The sequence below is a fragment of the Pelmatolapia mariae genome, linkage group LG5, assembly GCF_036321145.2.
Source record: "Pelmatolapia mariae isolate MD_Pm_ZW linkage group LG5, Pm_UMD_F_2, whole genome shotgun sequence".
NCBI lineage: Eukaryota > Metazoa > Chordata > Actinopteri > Cichliformes > Cichlidae > Pelmatolapia > Pelmatolapia mariae.
This window is the reverse complement of record NC_086231.1, coordinates 15335866-15352041: the sequence shown is the minus strand read 5'-3', so window position 1 is coordinate 15352041 and position 16176 is coordinate 15335866. Positions and strand designations below refer to the sequence as shown.

General features: G+C 39.0%; 1 protein-coding gene across 4 annotated transcripts in view; it reads right to left on the bottom strand.

Annotated features, from left to right (window-relative positions):
- The window catches only part of cadpsb (Ca2+-dependent activator protein for secretion b), a 66574-nt gene extending 54914 nt beyond the window's left edge, over window positions 1–11660 (bottom strand). Inside the window, exons 1-2 of one of the 4 annotated variants that reach the window (XM_063473825.1) lie at window positions 11450–11660; window positions 10981–11359 (exon numbers count right to left, since the gene is read on the bottom strand). In XM_063473825.1, coding sequence (XP_063329895.1) covers window positions 10981–11313 — 333 coding nt within the window. In that variant the 5' untranslated portion in view covers window positions 11314–11359; window positions 11450–11660. The remainder of the gene's footprint in view (window positions 1–10980; window positions 11360–11449) is intronic. The other 3 variants (XM_063473826.1, XM_063473827.1, XM_063473828.1) reach the window with 3 other exon arrangements.
- Between the last annotated feature and the right edge of the window lie 4516 nt (window positions 11661–16176).

The window sequence follows — 16176 nt, the reverse complement described above, 5'->3', positions numbered from 1 at the left end:
CGTTCACATATCAATAGAGGAGCCATGCACATGTACAGTAACTTCATTGCAGTTTAAACTGAGAGTAAAATTTTCACTTCGGCCATGTGGATGATATTTAGGTTGCATAAAACTTTAATAAATTCAGTATTTTAACTTTGTATGATCAAAAGCAGATTTACGTCACAAGATATGGCACTGGCCACGATGAAGGATTAGCTCTGATAATTTCCCTAATTCCCTGCTAAGTTTTCTAGGGAATATTCTTTGTTACTGTTTGCTAGAAAGTCTGTCTACTTTAACTTTGCATAATTTCAGTTTGTATCTAAACGCCCACTGAGTCTCTAACAGAGATTCGTGGTACTAAGTTCCCTCAGACGTATGTCTTGTAAAACATCAGTGACCTTTAGTCATTCTTCAGTGAGCTTATGGAGTAATTTTCTGTTCTTCTGTTGGTATGTTTCTGTTTTGCCACAGTCTGAGTCAGGTCTCTGCATTTGCTATGAAATAACTCTTTGTTTTTGTTATTTGTAATTAGGACATTAATTTTTCATTTGTACACTGTTTTGGTTTTGTACATCATGATGGGGTCAAAAGCCTTTACAAGGAAAATGGTAAAAATGCACTCTGATTTACTGCATCAGAAATACAGTATATCAAATAATGCAAGGGTTGTGCTATACTAATGATCTTGAAAGTCAATATTCGGTATGGCGTACTTTATTCTTCAACACAGCCTGAACTCTCTTAGAGAAGCTTTCTTGTCATTCTTCTAACTAGTCCTTATGAATAGTTCTCCCGGTCATTCAAAGCTCTTTTTTTGGGAATTTGCCTGCCCTTTGCTCTCTGTCAAGATGATTCCACACTGCTTCAATAACGTTGAGGCTCTGCGGAGGCCAATCCTTGACTGGTTGTGATCCATTGTTTCTGTTGCTGTTGATGTTTTTTTGCATTGCAATACAAGCAATGCCACTGCTTGTATTGCAATGCCATTGTGTTTGTTGCTAATCAGATGCTTCCCCAATGGCATTACATGATGGACCAAATTCTGAGGGTGCCTTTCTGTGTTCGTAAATTTACTTTTGGCTTCTCTCAGAGCCGCATGCTTGTTTTAGCAGATTTATGCTGGATGCTGTTCCTGACCCATTCCCCAAGGGATTTTGAGTCAGCGTAAACCACTACACTATGGAACCACACTTTTCTGTATTTATATTTCATCAGTTTTGACCAGATCCAGATCTGCAGAACCACTGACTGAAAGTCATGACAGAGCCTCCACCGTGTTTTAAGGATGACTGTAGACGGTCACTGTTATACCTCTCTCCCTACCTCCTCCTCTGAATGTGTTAATAATGATTTAAGCCAAAAAAACTGGATTCATCAGTCCATCAGCCCACTGAGTTCCAGTCCAGTCCATTTTTTTCATAGTTTCCCTTCCTGTGGCTGTTAAGAACAGCCATCCTTCCACTGAGACCATTTCTGATGAGGCTCCAGTGAACAGTAAATGTCTCAACTAAAGACCCAGATGCATTTCTCAGGTCCTATGTCAGGTCTTTGCTGGATTTTCCTTTCTTTTGTTTAAAGACACGACTTTTAGAAAGTGTGCCTCTGCTGTACATAACTTTTTCATCTTTTGTCTACCAGTTTTCCATTTTCCTTAAACTTTTAAGGATACTGTGCATGATGCTGGGATACGACAATTTTTCAGCTAATCACTCTTTGGGATTGACCTTGTTGTTGTTGTAAAACTATTGAACTGTGTTATCTTTGACATTTTCCTTAGATTCAACTCAAGAAATCAGAGCAAATTATATGTTTTTGTGACAGGTTGCTAGAAACTAAGTGCTAAGTTGTTGTATTTCAGTTGTCTGTTATGCGTAGACACAATACTGGTTCTTCCTTTGAGTTTGGTGCTTCTTTTATGTTTGAATAATTCATAGCTCAGAGTTAAATGGCTTATCAAACAAACAAAAGTTCTCTAAAACTGATAAATAAATAAGAGAAAAAGCTGTCAAAAAGATTGTCAGAAAATCTGGAGAAATCTTGCTCAAAACCACTTTCAAAAATTGCAATAAAAACAGATTAAAAAACCCCAGCCTTTTCTGTTTTTGATTCTTTGTGTACATTGGTTTTATCTTAAAAACTGTGATCAACATGCATTCTAATCAGGACATTTTACATTTAGAAAACTGAACATCTAATGGTAGCAAATGACCTCAATTGTAGTTGCCATTTTTGCATGATATTTAAAATTGAAAAAAAAAAAATGTACGTGTACTAATCTAAGTGTATGAGATCTAATCTTAAACCATCAGACAAAGGGAGGTGTAAATTAAGTTTCTAATGTTTTATAAATATGTGCAAAACTAAAACAATGGACATTGTTGAGATGAAATGTTGTATCAGAGATCCTGAATGTAATCTGAAGTACAGTAAGTTGGATAACACCTCTGATTCACAGTAAATTTTCAGTACATAGTGGTTATGATTGGATTCATATAGATATTTGTATCTCTTTGACTGAATCAACATGTCATCAGCTTGTGATGTATACTGTATCCACTGTCTGCAGTGGAGTAATTAGCTAATTGAATGTGGTGCACTGTACTGTAGCTTGTGTAGTTTAGCACGATAAGGACTTTGCTTTGCTGACTCACACTTGAGCTCCTTAAAGTTATATAATGTCAGGGGAGGGGGAAGTTAAATTAGGCTGCTTTCCCAAATTAAATGGCAGCAAAATGAATGAACAGTTTTCTGTGTTGGCCAGAAGTAAAACAGCTGTGTAATTGATTCATTAAAACAAGATAAGATATTTAAAAAGAAAACATATAATTACACATCTGTATATCAATAGAGATAAAAAAAATGTAAACTTTACATTTGTGAAATCTAATGTAAAAATTGGAGAAAGGGTGTTATATAAACTCAGTTCTATTGTTTGCTGCTGTTTGCCCTGTCTCAATGCTTGGTTTTTAGCAAATATGTTATCAGTGGCTGCTATCACCAGACAAGGTTATTCATGTTGTAGATGACACCACCAGCCCACATCTGAGTAAACAGCAAACAAGGGTACAGGAACAAGTACTGCATGACAGCTGCACAAAATCTACCAACAGCAGGCTTCATCAAACACAAAACACCAACACTGCGTAGCGACTATGGTCACAAAACTACAATTATACAAAGACACATTCACAAGCTATTATCCTGGAACCAGACATGCACTCGTAGATTTGTTCTGAAGTCACATGCACACACAGCATTGTGTGAGTAAATACCACTCCGCTGGGTTAGCAAACAGCCAGGTGCAGGCTCCACAGACAGAGCCTGACACACAGCAAACAGGGATAAAACAAGAGGCTCCGGTTCTGTATAACCAGTCTTCACGGTGTTGTCATATTCGGGAGCTGTGGAGCTGCTGATATATTCAGAAAAACACTGTGTTCGCAACCAGCAAAGCCCCTTCTAGTAAGTGTCATCCATTACCACACACCACCATCTCACAGGCAGCAGTCTGTTCTGCTGGTTCTTCATTTTGCTCATTCGCTTGATGAAAATAATCGCTTAGCAGAAGCGAACATAAAACCACATGAATATGAACACTCACAAATTAAGAACACCAAAATCAAATTCTCTTTGACAGCTTTTGATGCACATGTGTTGTACTCCTCGATCACTTTAGAAATGTATGGAAATGTACGTATGAAATATGATAAACAAGAGCCACAGATTCTGTTGAATTTTGGAGAAACGAATGACGGAAGCCTGAATTAAATCATTAGTTAAATTGGAAACTGGAAGAAAGTGACTTTGGAGCAGGCTCCCAGAACTTAAAATACACAAACACAAATATGTTAACACAAATAGGCAATTAAGCAAAGATTTGATATTGTTTTTTCTTTGTTTTGTATTTAAGGGCTACACACTGCAGTACCACTGCATTACTTTATACCGTAGAGCACACGAAGCTGACTGTGAATCAGTAACTCCATTCCTGGTGCATTACTCTCATTAAGAGTCTGCAACACAAATCCTTTTCTACCACCCTCCCATCACAAATCACTTACTGTCTTCCTTTGTAATTTCTCCGACTTTCTCTCCTTGTTCCCTCCTTTTAGCTTTCAAAGGTGATTATCTCACTAGAGTCTTGTTTGATGTTCAATAAGGTTTGTGTTGTGTGTTTTCACCAATAGGAAGCGGCACAAGATGTGTTGAAAAAAAGATCACACAGATTGCATTAATCAGGCTTTTGAAAAACTTTTGTAGAATTAGTGATAGGAAAGATCAACGCGCATCCAATATTTATTGGCTGGGAAGGCTTAACAGTCTTCACCAATAAAAGGTTGTAGACTCAGCGTTAATCCATGTCCTGAGAGATGTTTTAACAGTGTGCCACTATGTTTAAGTCTGTTTTTTATGTTGTCTTACTGCTTGGTGACACCCCCTGTGTTACTTTACATCAATATCACAGAAGAATGCCTCTGAAAGAGTATAAAGTTTGATGTTCGTTAAGGAGGGACTGGTGTAACGACTCCATTTAAAGCACTGGTTGCATGAACATGTGACAATAAACTCAGAGTATCTACCTGACATACCGCCTCATGCCTGCTCAAGGTTGCTGTTTGTGCTCTTTGTGCCTCAGTGAGAGTCATCGGAGAGTGGGAAAGAGAGGCTCATAGGAGAGCTGCAGTAATGGCCCTGCTATAGCTCTTCTGTCTTTAATGTGGAAAATCACCACTAGTAATCTCTCTCTCAATATCTCTCCTTGTTGTCCTTTTTACTCATACCTGTGTAATTTTCCCTTTGAAGCAATGTTACACAGGGTTCAGCATAACAGCACACATTTGCACCAACAAACTCTTGAGCCCTAAATAACCACCAACAGCCGCCTGAGTTCTCTTAGGGGACTCAACAATGATCAGAAAGTGTGATGACATGCAGCCGCACATAGTATCCATCAAAAGACTCACAAAAGTTCTCTTAGAGTGATTATAACTTCCATAACGCATAATCAGAGTCCCATAATTATGAGACAACTGTCTTGTAATTATGTCACAATTACAGTGTAAGAAAAAAGTATGCGATTATAGCCAGAAATAGGAAGATGTTACAATAGCTGATTTAGTTTCGATTTGCTTTCCTTTACATGACACACTTATAGGCGTGACTAGGCAATGCACATGTCATTATGGATAGCACTTTAACCTTGCACATTTTCAAGGTTAAAGGAGTGTTTTGTCAAATGTGCTGACCTGTTTTGATCTTGCTCTAGCAGGCTACCAATCTCAGAATGAATTCTCCATCTCTGCAAAGTTTGACAGGCATTATAAATACTGCAACTGCTGCAGTGTAAATGTCAACATTTGGCACAAAGTACAAATGGTTCCCTGCTGTTTTCTTCCACTACACTTCCAATAAAATGGTCTTTGCTTACAGGAAGCATGTTGATCAGGGCTCAGACAGTTTGTTGATTAATCATATAGTCAACTGATATAACAGCAAATGGGAACATTTCAGCATTTCATTGATCATTAATCAATTTTCAAACAAAAATGTAAACAAAAATAACTTCAAAGTCAAAGTCTTCTGACTGATAAAAAGTGAGCTTGTGCCTGTTTTTGTGAACTTACACGAGAATACATTGAATAAATACAGCTTTGCCCTGCTTTTTGCTTATTATAGACCAAAATGATTAAATGCACATAAAAGTAAAGCAGTAGCAGTTTTAATTATGGTAAGCTCAGTAAAAAAAAGCTTGTATAACAGTAAAAATGATAAATGAAATGCCGCTTTAGAATTGCTAATGTTTGGTCTTCTCTCAACAAGCCAGCCCTTATTCTTGCACTATTTTTTCCAGTATGGCGAATGTACAATACTGGGAGCAGGAATGAAAACTTATGCAGCAATTAAACAATCCTGCTTAATTTGTCTCCATGCATGAATGCAGTGTTGGGACACAGCAGCTATTCTCAGCCAGACAAATCTTGCCTCACATCACACTGATGGTTAACATTCGTTGGCACAAATGTATCTGTTGCTTTGAAAGGCCAACAAGAATTCATAGCCTGGGTGAGGACACATGAGACTATAATTAACAAGTACATCCAGTATTTTGAGAGCCATTGAAGGAGATAAAATACTACGTGGGATATTGCTTTTAAGCCAGATCACGCTCACGTCTTCCCACCTATGTGGAATAATCCCTCACATGATGCCATCCATACCAGCTTTAAACTCCCATGCATTTACATGCCAGGACTCTGTGCTCTAGTATTTGCATTTTGGTAGCCTGTTTTTTGAGCACATGGCACATGCCATGTGAGCATCACACCAAAATATTGGATTATTATTAGAGCACGTATTATTCAATTTGATCCCGTCCCTATTTCCTGCCTTCAAAGTACAGCGCTGTTAGGAAAAGACATTGTTAGTATTCTGACAAATAAGATCTAAGCTTCCCTCCTTCGTTATGTCCCCATAGAGAGGATGTTTAATTTGAGAAGCTGTGATAATTTACACGTGGCTGCACAGATCGTGGGTGAGGGGGTATTGCGCCTGCTGCTTTTCAGCTGTCACCCCTTCTGAATTCACTTGCTTATCCGCACCGTCAATAAACACCTTTATTCTCCTATACTAGCAGTGCTAAAACATGCTACCAAGACTGCTGCTTAATGGGAGAGAACAATTTTTCCTATTATCAGCTTTCAAGCGCTGACTGACATGTTTTATTTTCAGCTCAATGCTTGACTTTGCCATTGACAGTGAAGCTTCTTTTATTGTCGAAGGATGCCTTTTTTTTTTCATTTCAAGCAGAACACCATTCAGCGATCTTACATAATAATGCAAATGATTTCAGTGCCATACTTAAGCTCTCCATTTAGTGCCACTGTGTTTTGCACATATGACTGAATGTCTTATGAATATATTGAGGTTGGTCAGTTCACTCTGAGTTGTTTATATGTTCACCATTCAGATAATCTGGTGTCTTTTGGTAGAAATAGAAGGAAATAGGGGCAATATACATGCCACTGAGTAAGGAGATGAATGCACACTACACAGTGCAGTTTTTAAAACCGTGCAGTAGTCACTTGAATCGTGAATATTAAAATATTCATCCAATAAACAAATGTAGCAGCTGTCAATAGCAATGATAAACACTGAATGTCTATGCAAACACCCTGACCACTACCAAATATCTTTAATGTTTTTAATAACTCTTCACACTTTTAAATTCTTACTATCCTTGCATCAGACAGTGTTTTTGTTTCGATATTGATAATCTCCTGTCTTTTGCCAAAGTTGTAGCTCTAAAGTAAGAGTAAACTAAAAACTGAAAGTCAGTGTGATTAAGTGGATTTAGTTAACAAAAATAAAACATTACCATATTTTAAAGAAACAAATAGCAGCTGAAATTGTGTATAATTTGTATTTACACAAATAACAGCAGCTGCTATTAATACAGGAATGTCTGCATGACAATAAATCAACTGCTTTCACAAAGTGTTTGCGTTGTTATACCAATTCTTAACATATTCAGTCTTGCCCCTAAACAAATGGTCCTACATTCTAATGAAAGATTAAACCTCAGAAATGATAACAATCTAAACAAAAATGAAACACTGAGAAATATAAACTGAAAGCGGCAAAATTGATGCTTTTGTTCAAAAGCACCAATGAAAAAATTAGATATTCATATAGACAGATCTGCAATCTGTGAGCCAAGTGCAACGTTAACGTGATGATTTATGATCATCTTTTTCACTCATTGAAAAGTTGTTCACAGTGGAACTCCCACAGTTCTCTGCAAACATGACTACAAACACCTGTGTGGCAAACATCGGTTTGCACTTCAGTCTAATTCAAATTCATATCACAAACCCTGCTGCACAATTCACAGCCCCTCTCCCTCACAGTATAAATGGCATACTGTATAGTATTAAAATGCTGAGCCAGGAGGAACTCTATTAAGTGAACCTGCTGGCAGATGAACTGATTAGGTCAGATTATCTTCAAGGGAATCACACTTTGTAATTCTGACATGGACAGTTACTCACTTTGGAAATAAACATAAACTGCGATCTATAAAAACAAATAGTCTTGGTTTGATTAATCAGACTGCAAACATTTTATTCTCCTTGGCTACATTTTTGAATCAAAGCAGAATTTAGTTCCTGCTTGTTTCTTGTGCTTTGAGCTGTACACATCAACAAGTTAACAAGCTCTCATTGACACATGTGGGCATTTGGTAGGTGTTCCTTTAACAAACATTTAGTGGCAGTCCAATTAAAAGCCAAACACTTGTTGCATAATATTTACATTTTCTGACTAAAGTCAAACTGACCAACCAAACAAGCTGACAACCATCAGATCAACATTGCTAGCCATTAAAAACAGTCATATTTTTCAAAACCTATACGTTTCTTTTTGCATTATACTTTGAAAACAAAAAACAAAATGCAAAATTGTGATTTTACTGTATTGCCAACATGTCTTTATTTAACTCCTCTGTGTGTGCAGTTTATTCCCATTGAATGAAAGAGGTTTTTGCCCTCTGGGACCATCACAATGATGCTAAAATTTCATAAATTGTACCAACGCAATCTGTCTGTAACCTCAATACTCAACATATTCGCTGTGTGGGTCCCAAGATACTTAGCCTTTTAAGCAAACACATGTGTCACCACTCAGTCATGCACATACACCCAAGCCAGCAGTGAGCAGCAACAGCCTTCAAACTGCTGTTTTTTAAGACATTGTTCAGACTGTACGGTAAGATTTACTTTTTATACCCTGAAAAAAAGTCCCCTTCCTGTTCCTGCCCTGTTGGCTTATCTTCCACAAGGTTATGGCAACATATTTCAAGAAGCAGCAGTGGAGCTTGCACAGTCTACAGCCTGGCCTGTTTCTCTGTGATAGCCCATCACTGCTGTTTGTGTGCCAGAGCTTCTAATAACGGATTATCATGGAGCTGCTCCACATGTTTTGCTGAGGCCTTTAAGTCTTTTCATTACAGAAATTGCTTCATCATATTTCTGTGACTAATCTATAATAGCTAAAATTGTAATAGGGCACATATTAGATTGTGCTGCCAACACTGTGAGGAATTACCTTAATAAATTATTGTCTATGGACATCTGAGGAGCCCACATTCACATGAGGTTCATGGCTAAGATGAATCCATAGAAACGTAATTAGACAAATGTTAAATATTCTTTTTGTGTGATAAATTATTTCTCCATATCCACCCAAGACAGAAATATAATTAAATGACAGTGAACTGATGACTACTGTTTAACTTCATGACAATATAAATGCACACAATTGCCTGAAAGTAATCAACGTAGATGTTGGTGCACAGTTCTGTGTTATAAGTCATGCTCATCAAGTGATTGGATTGAAGCAATTCACTGCAACTAAAATTTAGATTTTTTTCAATTATTTTAATGTGTGATTTTTATCCATGTTTGGATCAAATCAGAAACACAAGCTAGACTGTGGGCAGACAGACACACTCTGAGTTCCTGGTTTGATTGTTTGTTCAGATATTCACTCACCCACAGCAGAGAATTGTGGCTGCCTGAGCTACCAGATATGAAAGTGCATTACTAGGCGTGCATTAGACTATCAGTAACCTACGCTCAACAGACTACAAACAAACAAATGGATGGAAACACTGCAGTTTATGCCTCCTACATGGACTTGTGCATGAGTCAGCAGAAAATTCAGACCATATGGCTTAACAGTGACCAGAGGAAGACAAGTTGTCTGCATGTTAAATGAAAGCAGCACTTATAAATGCATATTTCCATAGTAGTATTCATGGTGTTAAAATGAATGAGCGAGCAAAATGAATGACTCTTCTGAAAGCCCCCTGACCACAGTGAGTAACAAAGAACTTCTTCCTTCTGAGGAGAGATTTAAGAACCTGATACTGTCATGCAATGCGATGACTGGGTTTCAGTATTAAAGTAGTTCTACATAAAACATGCTGATCCATATACAGAGGCTTCTTAATTCATAGTTGACAGATCAGTCAAACAGATAGTCTGCATAAAGCAAGGGAAATATACAAGGGGCATTATCCTAACTACAATCAGTTGAACGTTCCCCTTAGCACAGTAGGCCTGTGCATGGTGACTTTGACAGTAAGGACAGCATGACCCAAAACTGGTATCAACATCAGTGGACCAACATAGCAGCCTGAGAAGCCAGGGTGTGGGCCCTGTCCTTTACAGTAGCTAAGGTATATAAATCTTCTAAGATAAATGTCCTGTTAAAATAATAATAATAATAATAACAATAATAATTATAAATAGTAAAAGGTTAAAAATGTGTCAACGTTGAAAATGGTTTAATGCAATTAATTTTCTACAGGCCGCTGAGAGGAGCAAAGCTCATCTTCAGAGAAGAGAGGCTATTAAGCTACCCTCCTCAAGAGGTCTGTGCCTAAAAGTCACCTTGGGAGGCCAAATTGACGGGATAAGTGACGGCGCAAACGGGTTGGGATTGGGTATCCGCCAAGAAGGCAGGACACAGAGCAATATACAGCTGCATATCTAATTGACATCGGGACTTCGGTAAAAATGTAGGCCAACAAGGGCAATGACACTGTCCTGTTGTGAATTGCCATCCACCATCTCCTGAACGCCCTTTCACTTAATGGGCTTGTAGGGCTGCTTTCATCTACGAGCTAGAGTGCTGGAGGAACATGGACTGCACTCAGCCTGCAGCTCTGCAGCACCACGAGTCCCCTTCACTACTAGGAGCTCGAAGCACCTTTATATGCTCCTGTCATGCTCCATGAATTCCACATTTTGCGTCAAACAAACAAACTGTGCTTTCACTGGCACCGTGCTGTCTCCATGCGCTATCGGATAGGGCCTAGTGGCCAAACCTGTGCTCTGGTTTATGTAGGTCATCAATGACAACATCTGCGATATGAAAGGAGGTATTTCGTCATCATGTGGCTATCAGTTATGCCTTTGCACCGGGTGCTCTTACCTTCTGCTGCCGCCTTGCCATATCTGTGGGCTGTTTTGCATTGAACGGGTAAGCGATGCATCGCATGACAAAAACATACAGCTGCAGCTTCTTTTTGCGCTCTTCTTCCTCTCTGTGCAGCTTCTCCAGATCCTCCTTCTCCTCGCTGACGGCCGAGGGGCTCGGGCTAGTAGGACGGGCACTGCTGCGGCTGCTGCTGGGCGCTAGTCCACCCGAGCTCTCGCTGGTCCTGCTCGGGGAGATGCGGGATCCGGCCTGAGGTGCCATTGCCTCTTTGCTTTCCTCCTCTACTATCCCATCAGATTCCTCCTCGCTGGACGACGGATCTAACATCTTGCACTAGAAGTGGTGCGCCTCTACAGAGATCCTAACCTACTAACTGAGAATGGTTTTTTTTTATTGTTTTAAAAAATATATATATATATATATATGTATATATCCCCAGATGATGGCCGAGCCGCTGTCTTACCCGTGCATAGATAGAATGCAGGATGTGCCTGAAGTCGAGATAGGGATAGGCCCTGGTTGTACTCGCTGGCTGAGGGATGTCAGCAGTATACGAGTAATGCTGGAAGAGCTATAGTCTGCTTCACACTGACCATTCTCCGCCTGCGCCGAGCACTCGTCGATGCTTACGTATTTTCGGTATTTTATTGGCCAGTCGCTGCTGCGGATGTGAGAGGGGGAGGTGAGAAGAGTCGGAGAGGAGGGGTGGAGGGATTGTAGTGTATATGTGAGGGGACGAGATCGGCTTTTTCCCCTCCCTCTTTCCTTTTTTTTCGGTGAAAGCGGGAGATGGCCTCTTCCTTCCTGCCAGCCTGGGACCCGTTCGACCGGAGCTGGCCGTGGTCCTGAACTCAGAGCACTCGAAGCAAAGAGCCGAGTCTGAAGCTCGCGCGGCTCTGCATTTAGTGTAGCCCCTCATAACTTCTCGCAGTGGCACACCTAAGATGGCTGCCACCGGATTTCTCTGATATTGTCACTGACTGAAATGGGGAACATTATGAAGTGCACGGGCCGCGCACGGGATGCAGAACAGCGGGTGTAAAATGCCGTGTGCTGTTGAAGGGTGGGGTTGCAACACGGACCGAGCTGCCTTCTCCACCTCTCTGAAGCTTTCTGGTACATAAATTAATTGTTACAGCACGTGCTGGCATCCCTTGTCAGGAAATCTCACCACACAAGCGTTTCTTCTGCTAAACAGGAATTAATTATTCAAGCTGAACAGAATCCCCTAGGTGTCTGACTCACTGTTAGTTACTGGGCCAGTGTGAATGTGCAACACAACGCGTTGATCTTTAATCTGAATCGGACTTTAAAAGAGAACAAAAACACTTTTTTGGCTGTGTTACAGTACAGATGTGTTGTAGTAAGTCGTTTCGTGCAACACTAAGCTGTGATGTTCTGCCAGAGCTTAGCAAACGAAAAGTCACGTGATACTTTAAATCCCGCAGACACTACAATACTGGAAGGACAGTCCGACACATGGCCTGCTCTCCTCGTGAAGTGCATTTTTCTTAATAAAAAAAGGGAAAAAAGAGATTCTTATTCCCTTCATCCGTCCTCCATGCAATATTTATAGCAGTTTCATGAGTGGCATATATTTTCTACGTTTTCCATTTCCTTAACAAGATTTCAAAATAAATTCAAGTCCCCATACCTCCCTTTTTATGGGCAATTTTAACACCACATTGCTAATATCAAACACTGATACAGTTCAAGATAATCAGATTAAGATAGCATCAGCCAGCAGGCTGATGCTATCTTAATCTGGTACAGCTTGGTACAGAAAAGAAATGCTTTGATTTTAGGTTTAGCACAAATAGATTAGTTGTCCTTTCCTTAAAACACAAAACTTCAAACCCTCCCTTCTTTCTGAGCTTTACACGTACTCATCATGGTGTACTTCCAGCGATGATATGCACAAAAAAAACCCTCACCCCCCCCCCCCCCCCCCCCAAAGAAACCCTACCCCAGCCCAGTACTCACAGCATTAGCTTTAAATACTGAGGCTCAGAGTATTGACACTTTGTTGATAATTATAGTAACTCCCCGCCGGTGAGACAGTTTTCCTGAGTGTGAGACTGAGATGTGCTTGTCTGACCTGTTAATCCTGACTGGAACTACAAACTCTCAAATAAAGTGCTTCAATTTGCCTTTACTGCAGTGTCTTACAGTCTTTTATGGTAGTACTTAACATAGACCTGTACTGATAACTCTGAAGCAGTTCAACTGAAAAATATTGTTTCCTGTACAGATTTTAAAGCTTTTGGTTTTACTGTAACAAGTAGAGCAGAAAGGAATGGTTATCATCCCCCAGTCTTTTAGATCTCACTCTGTGTAAAGTCTACTTGATATTTGTCTTTAATATGGCAACAAGCAAAAATAGATTTTATGGAACAGCTCTGTTAAAGTAAAAGAAGAGGAAATATTTGCTTTTATGTTCCTTGACTCATGGTGTAATTTCTGAACATTCACCACATAGTTCTTCTAAATTCAGGGTGTTTTCAGTAGCTAAAAATACTTGCTGATTCCTAAGATCATTACTCCCTTGTAAGTTTCGGGAGTCGTTCTGCTTGTGCTGTGGAACAAGGAAGTAAAAACTGGCAGCCTTAAAGTAGAGGATAAATTGATTATATGTCAAGAATTTTAAAAATAAAGTACAAAGACAAAGCAAATTTTTTTAAGGTAACGAAAAAAAACTATATGGACAAAAGTATTGGACCACACCTCTTAGTCAGTGAATGCCAAATTTGATGACTAAGACATAATGGGTCATTCTAAAGACTTCAATGAATTTGAGCATGGTACTGTAATAGGATGCCACTGATGCAACAAATTAGCTTGTTAAATTCCTCCCCTACTAGATATTCCATCATCAAATGTAAGTGGTGTTATTGCAAAGGAGGAAGTGTTTAGAAACCACAGCAACTCAGGCAGTAAAGTTACAAAGAGGGGTCACCGAGTGATGAGCTTCATAGTGAGTAAACATCATCATTAACATCAGCACAAAAACTGTGAGCCAGGTGTGGCATGGCTTTTAATGTTGGAGTTGGTGCCTTCAAGCCTTACATCACCAAAAAGACTGACAAGCTTTGAATGGAGCGGTGTAAAGCATGTCTCTACTGGACTCTGCAACAGTTGAAACATGTCCTGTGGAGTGACGAATCACGCTTCTCTACCTGGCAGTTTGATGGATGAGTCTGAGTTTTTGAAATGCCAAGAGAACATTACCAGCCTCTATCCACTGTGCCAGTTAAAGTTTTGGGTAAAATGTTGTGTGCTTGAACCTAAGAGCCTCCTCTTTAGTTCCAGAGAAGCAAAATCTAAATGCTTCAGCTTGAGAAAGCCCGTTTGGACGTGATCAAAGCAAGGTGTATTATGGCTCTGTTGGATGAATTTGCTATAGAAGAATTTGACTGGCCCTGATCTCCTTTGGAATGAATTGTGGCTGAAAGCCAGACCCTCTCATCCAACACCAGTGTCTGACCTCACAAAAGCTTGTCTGGATGAATGGGCTTCGTATTAATGCATACAGGGTTGTAATAAAAACTACTGTAATGTGTCATGTGTAGCTGGCCCAATTTAGTCCAAATAGTATCCCATCTGGGCATTTTAGAAATAGTAAGTCCTTTTCTTGCATTTGATGTACATATTATTATTAACACTATCAGCATTAAATGTCCAGAATTCAGTGTAAACGACAAAGCTTGGCATATGCGGGACTCTTGAGCTAGAGATAAAGTTTAAACAAGCTTTAATGCTTCATGGTCCAAAAAAAGTAGAAATTAAATTAAATTAAAAAATCACAAAGTCACAAAGTTCACAATCCAGAAGATAACAAGGAAGCCAAACATCCAGAATACGCTTAGGAAATGTGGACAACATGATAAGGGGAGGCTCAAACAACATGTACACAAAATAATGAGGGAAGATGAGGAATGAGGTAGCTGGTGGGATTCGGGTCTGAAATGACAGGGAGGAAGTAAAACTAAATACAAGGTGTCAGCAAAAACAGAGTATAAAAATCAAACAGGAAGTAACTAAACAGGGAATCACTAACTGAGGCAAAGGCTTAACAAGTCACAAAAGGAAGCCTTTGTCTAGTTTTTCCATCCTGGGAAGGCTAGAGTAAAACACCAGGGATCAAAACAATACTGATCTAACAGAAAACCAGGTAACAAAAGCTGCGAGGAAAAAAAACTAAACAAGGAAGCGTTACAAGAATAGAGACAAAACACTCCAAACAACAAAACTCAGATTATGATCAAAAGCAGAGAATGCTAAATAATAGATCAGAGGTCAGAGTCCGCAAAACACAAAATCCACCCTGGCAATAAGAACTTGCAACCCCATAACAGCACAAACTACATTTTTGAGTATCTTAGAAAACAAGGTTATTTTTGAGGTGCAGGCTGGAATATCTGCTTGTCAACTGTTCCCTTCTATTATAGATACATACACACACAAGGAAAATAAAAACAACACAAAACAACTAACTTTCAACAAACACCATTAAACTGAATGTTAAACGGATAAATAAATATTTTTTTTTATCTTACCTTTTCAAAAATAATGAAAAACTATAAATAATGGACAAACTCTACTGAATAAATAATGATATAACCAAATTAGAAAACAAAAACATGAAAAAAATGCTTTAATCTGGAGTATAATAGCTTCTGAAATGCCAAATTGGGAAGAGTCAATCTTTTTCAACATTCCCTGCTGAATGTGAAAACTTGCAAAACCTCCTTACGTTAGAAGTTCTTTCCACACAACAAAACACAATAACTGAATTATATCAAAGTCAGTATCCAAATGTATGTGTACTACAGTCTAGGAAGGGGCAGCTAGGATACTTTATAATAAAGCCTGCACTGCCAAGAATATTGTGTGTTAAAATTCAAGAAGTAGCTGCACTAAAATACCCAAAAGTTTCCACTACTTAAAATTTTTTATGATATAACTGGTTTTTCTTTGGCTCTACAATTGCCAGCTCACCCTTGTTTTGCTGTACTTAGGTACTGAACAATTCAACTCAAATTCAGGAGATTCACATATATCACACACTGAAATAAAAAAAAACCCCAAATCTGCTCAAAATACAATGTAAAATGTTACATTTAAAGAAATTTACTTAATTGATATACAGTTTATACCAAGCACATCATCCCTCAGTGATTCATTATTTGA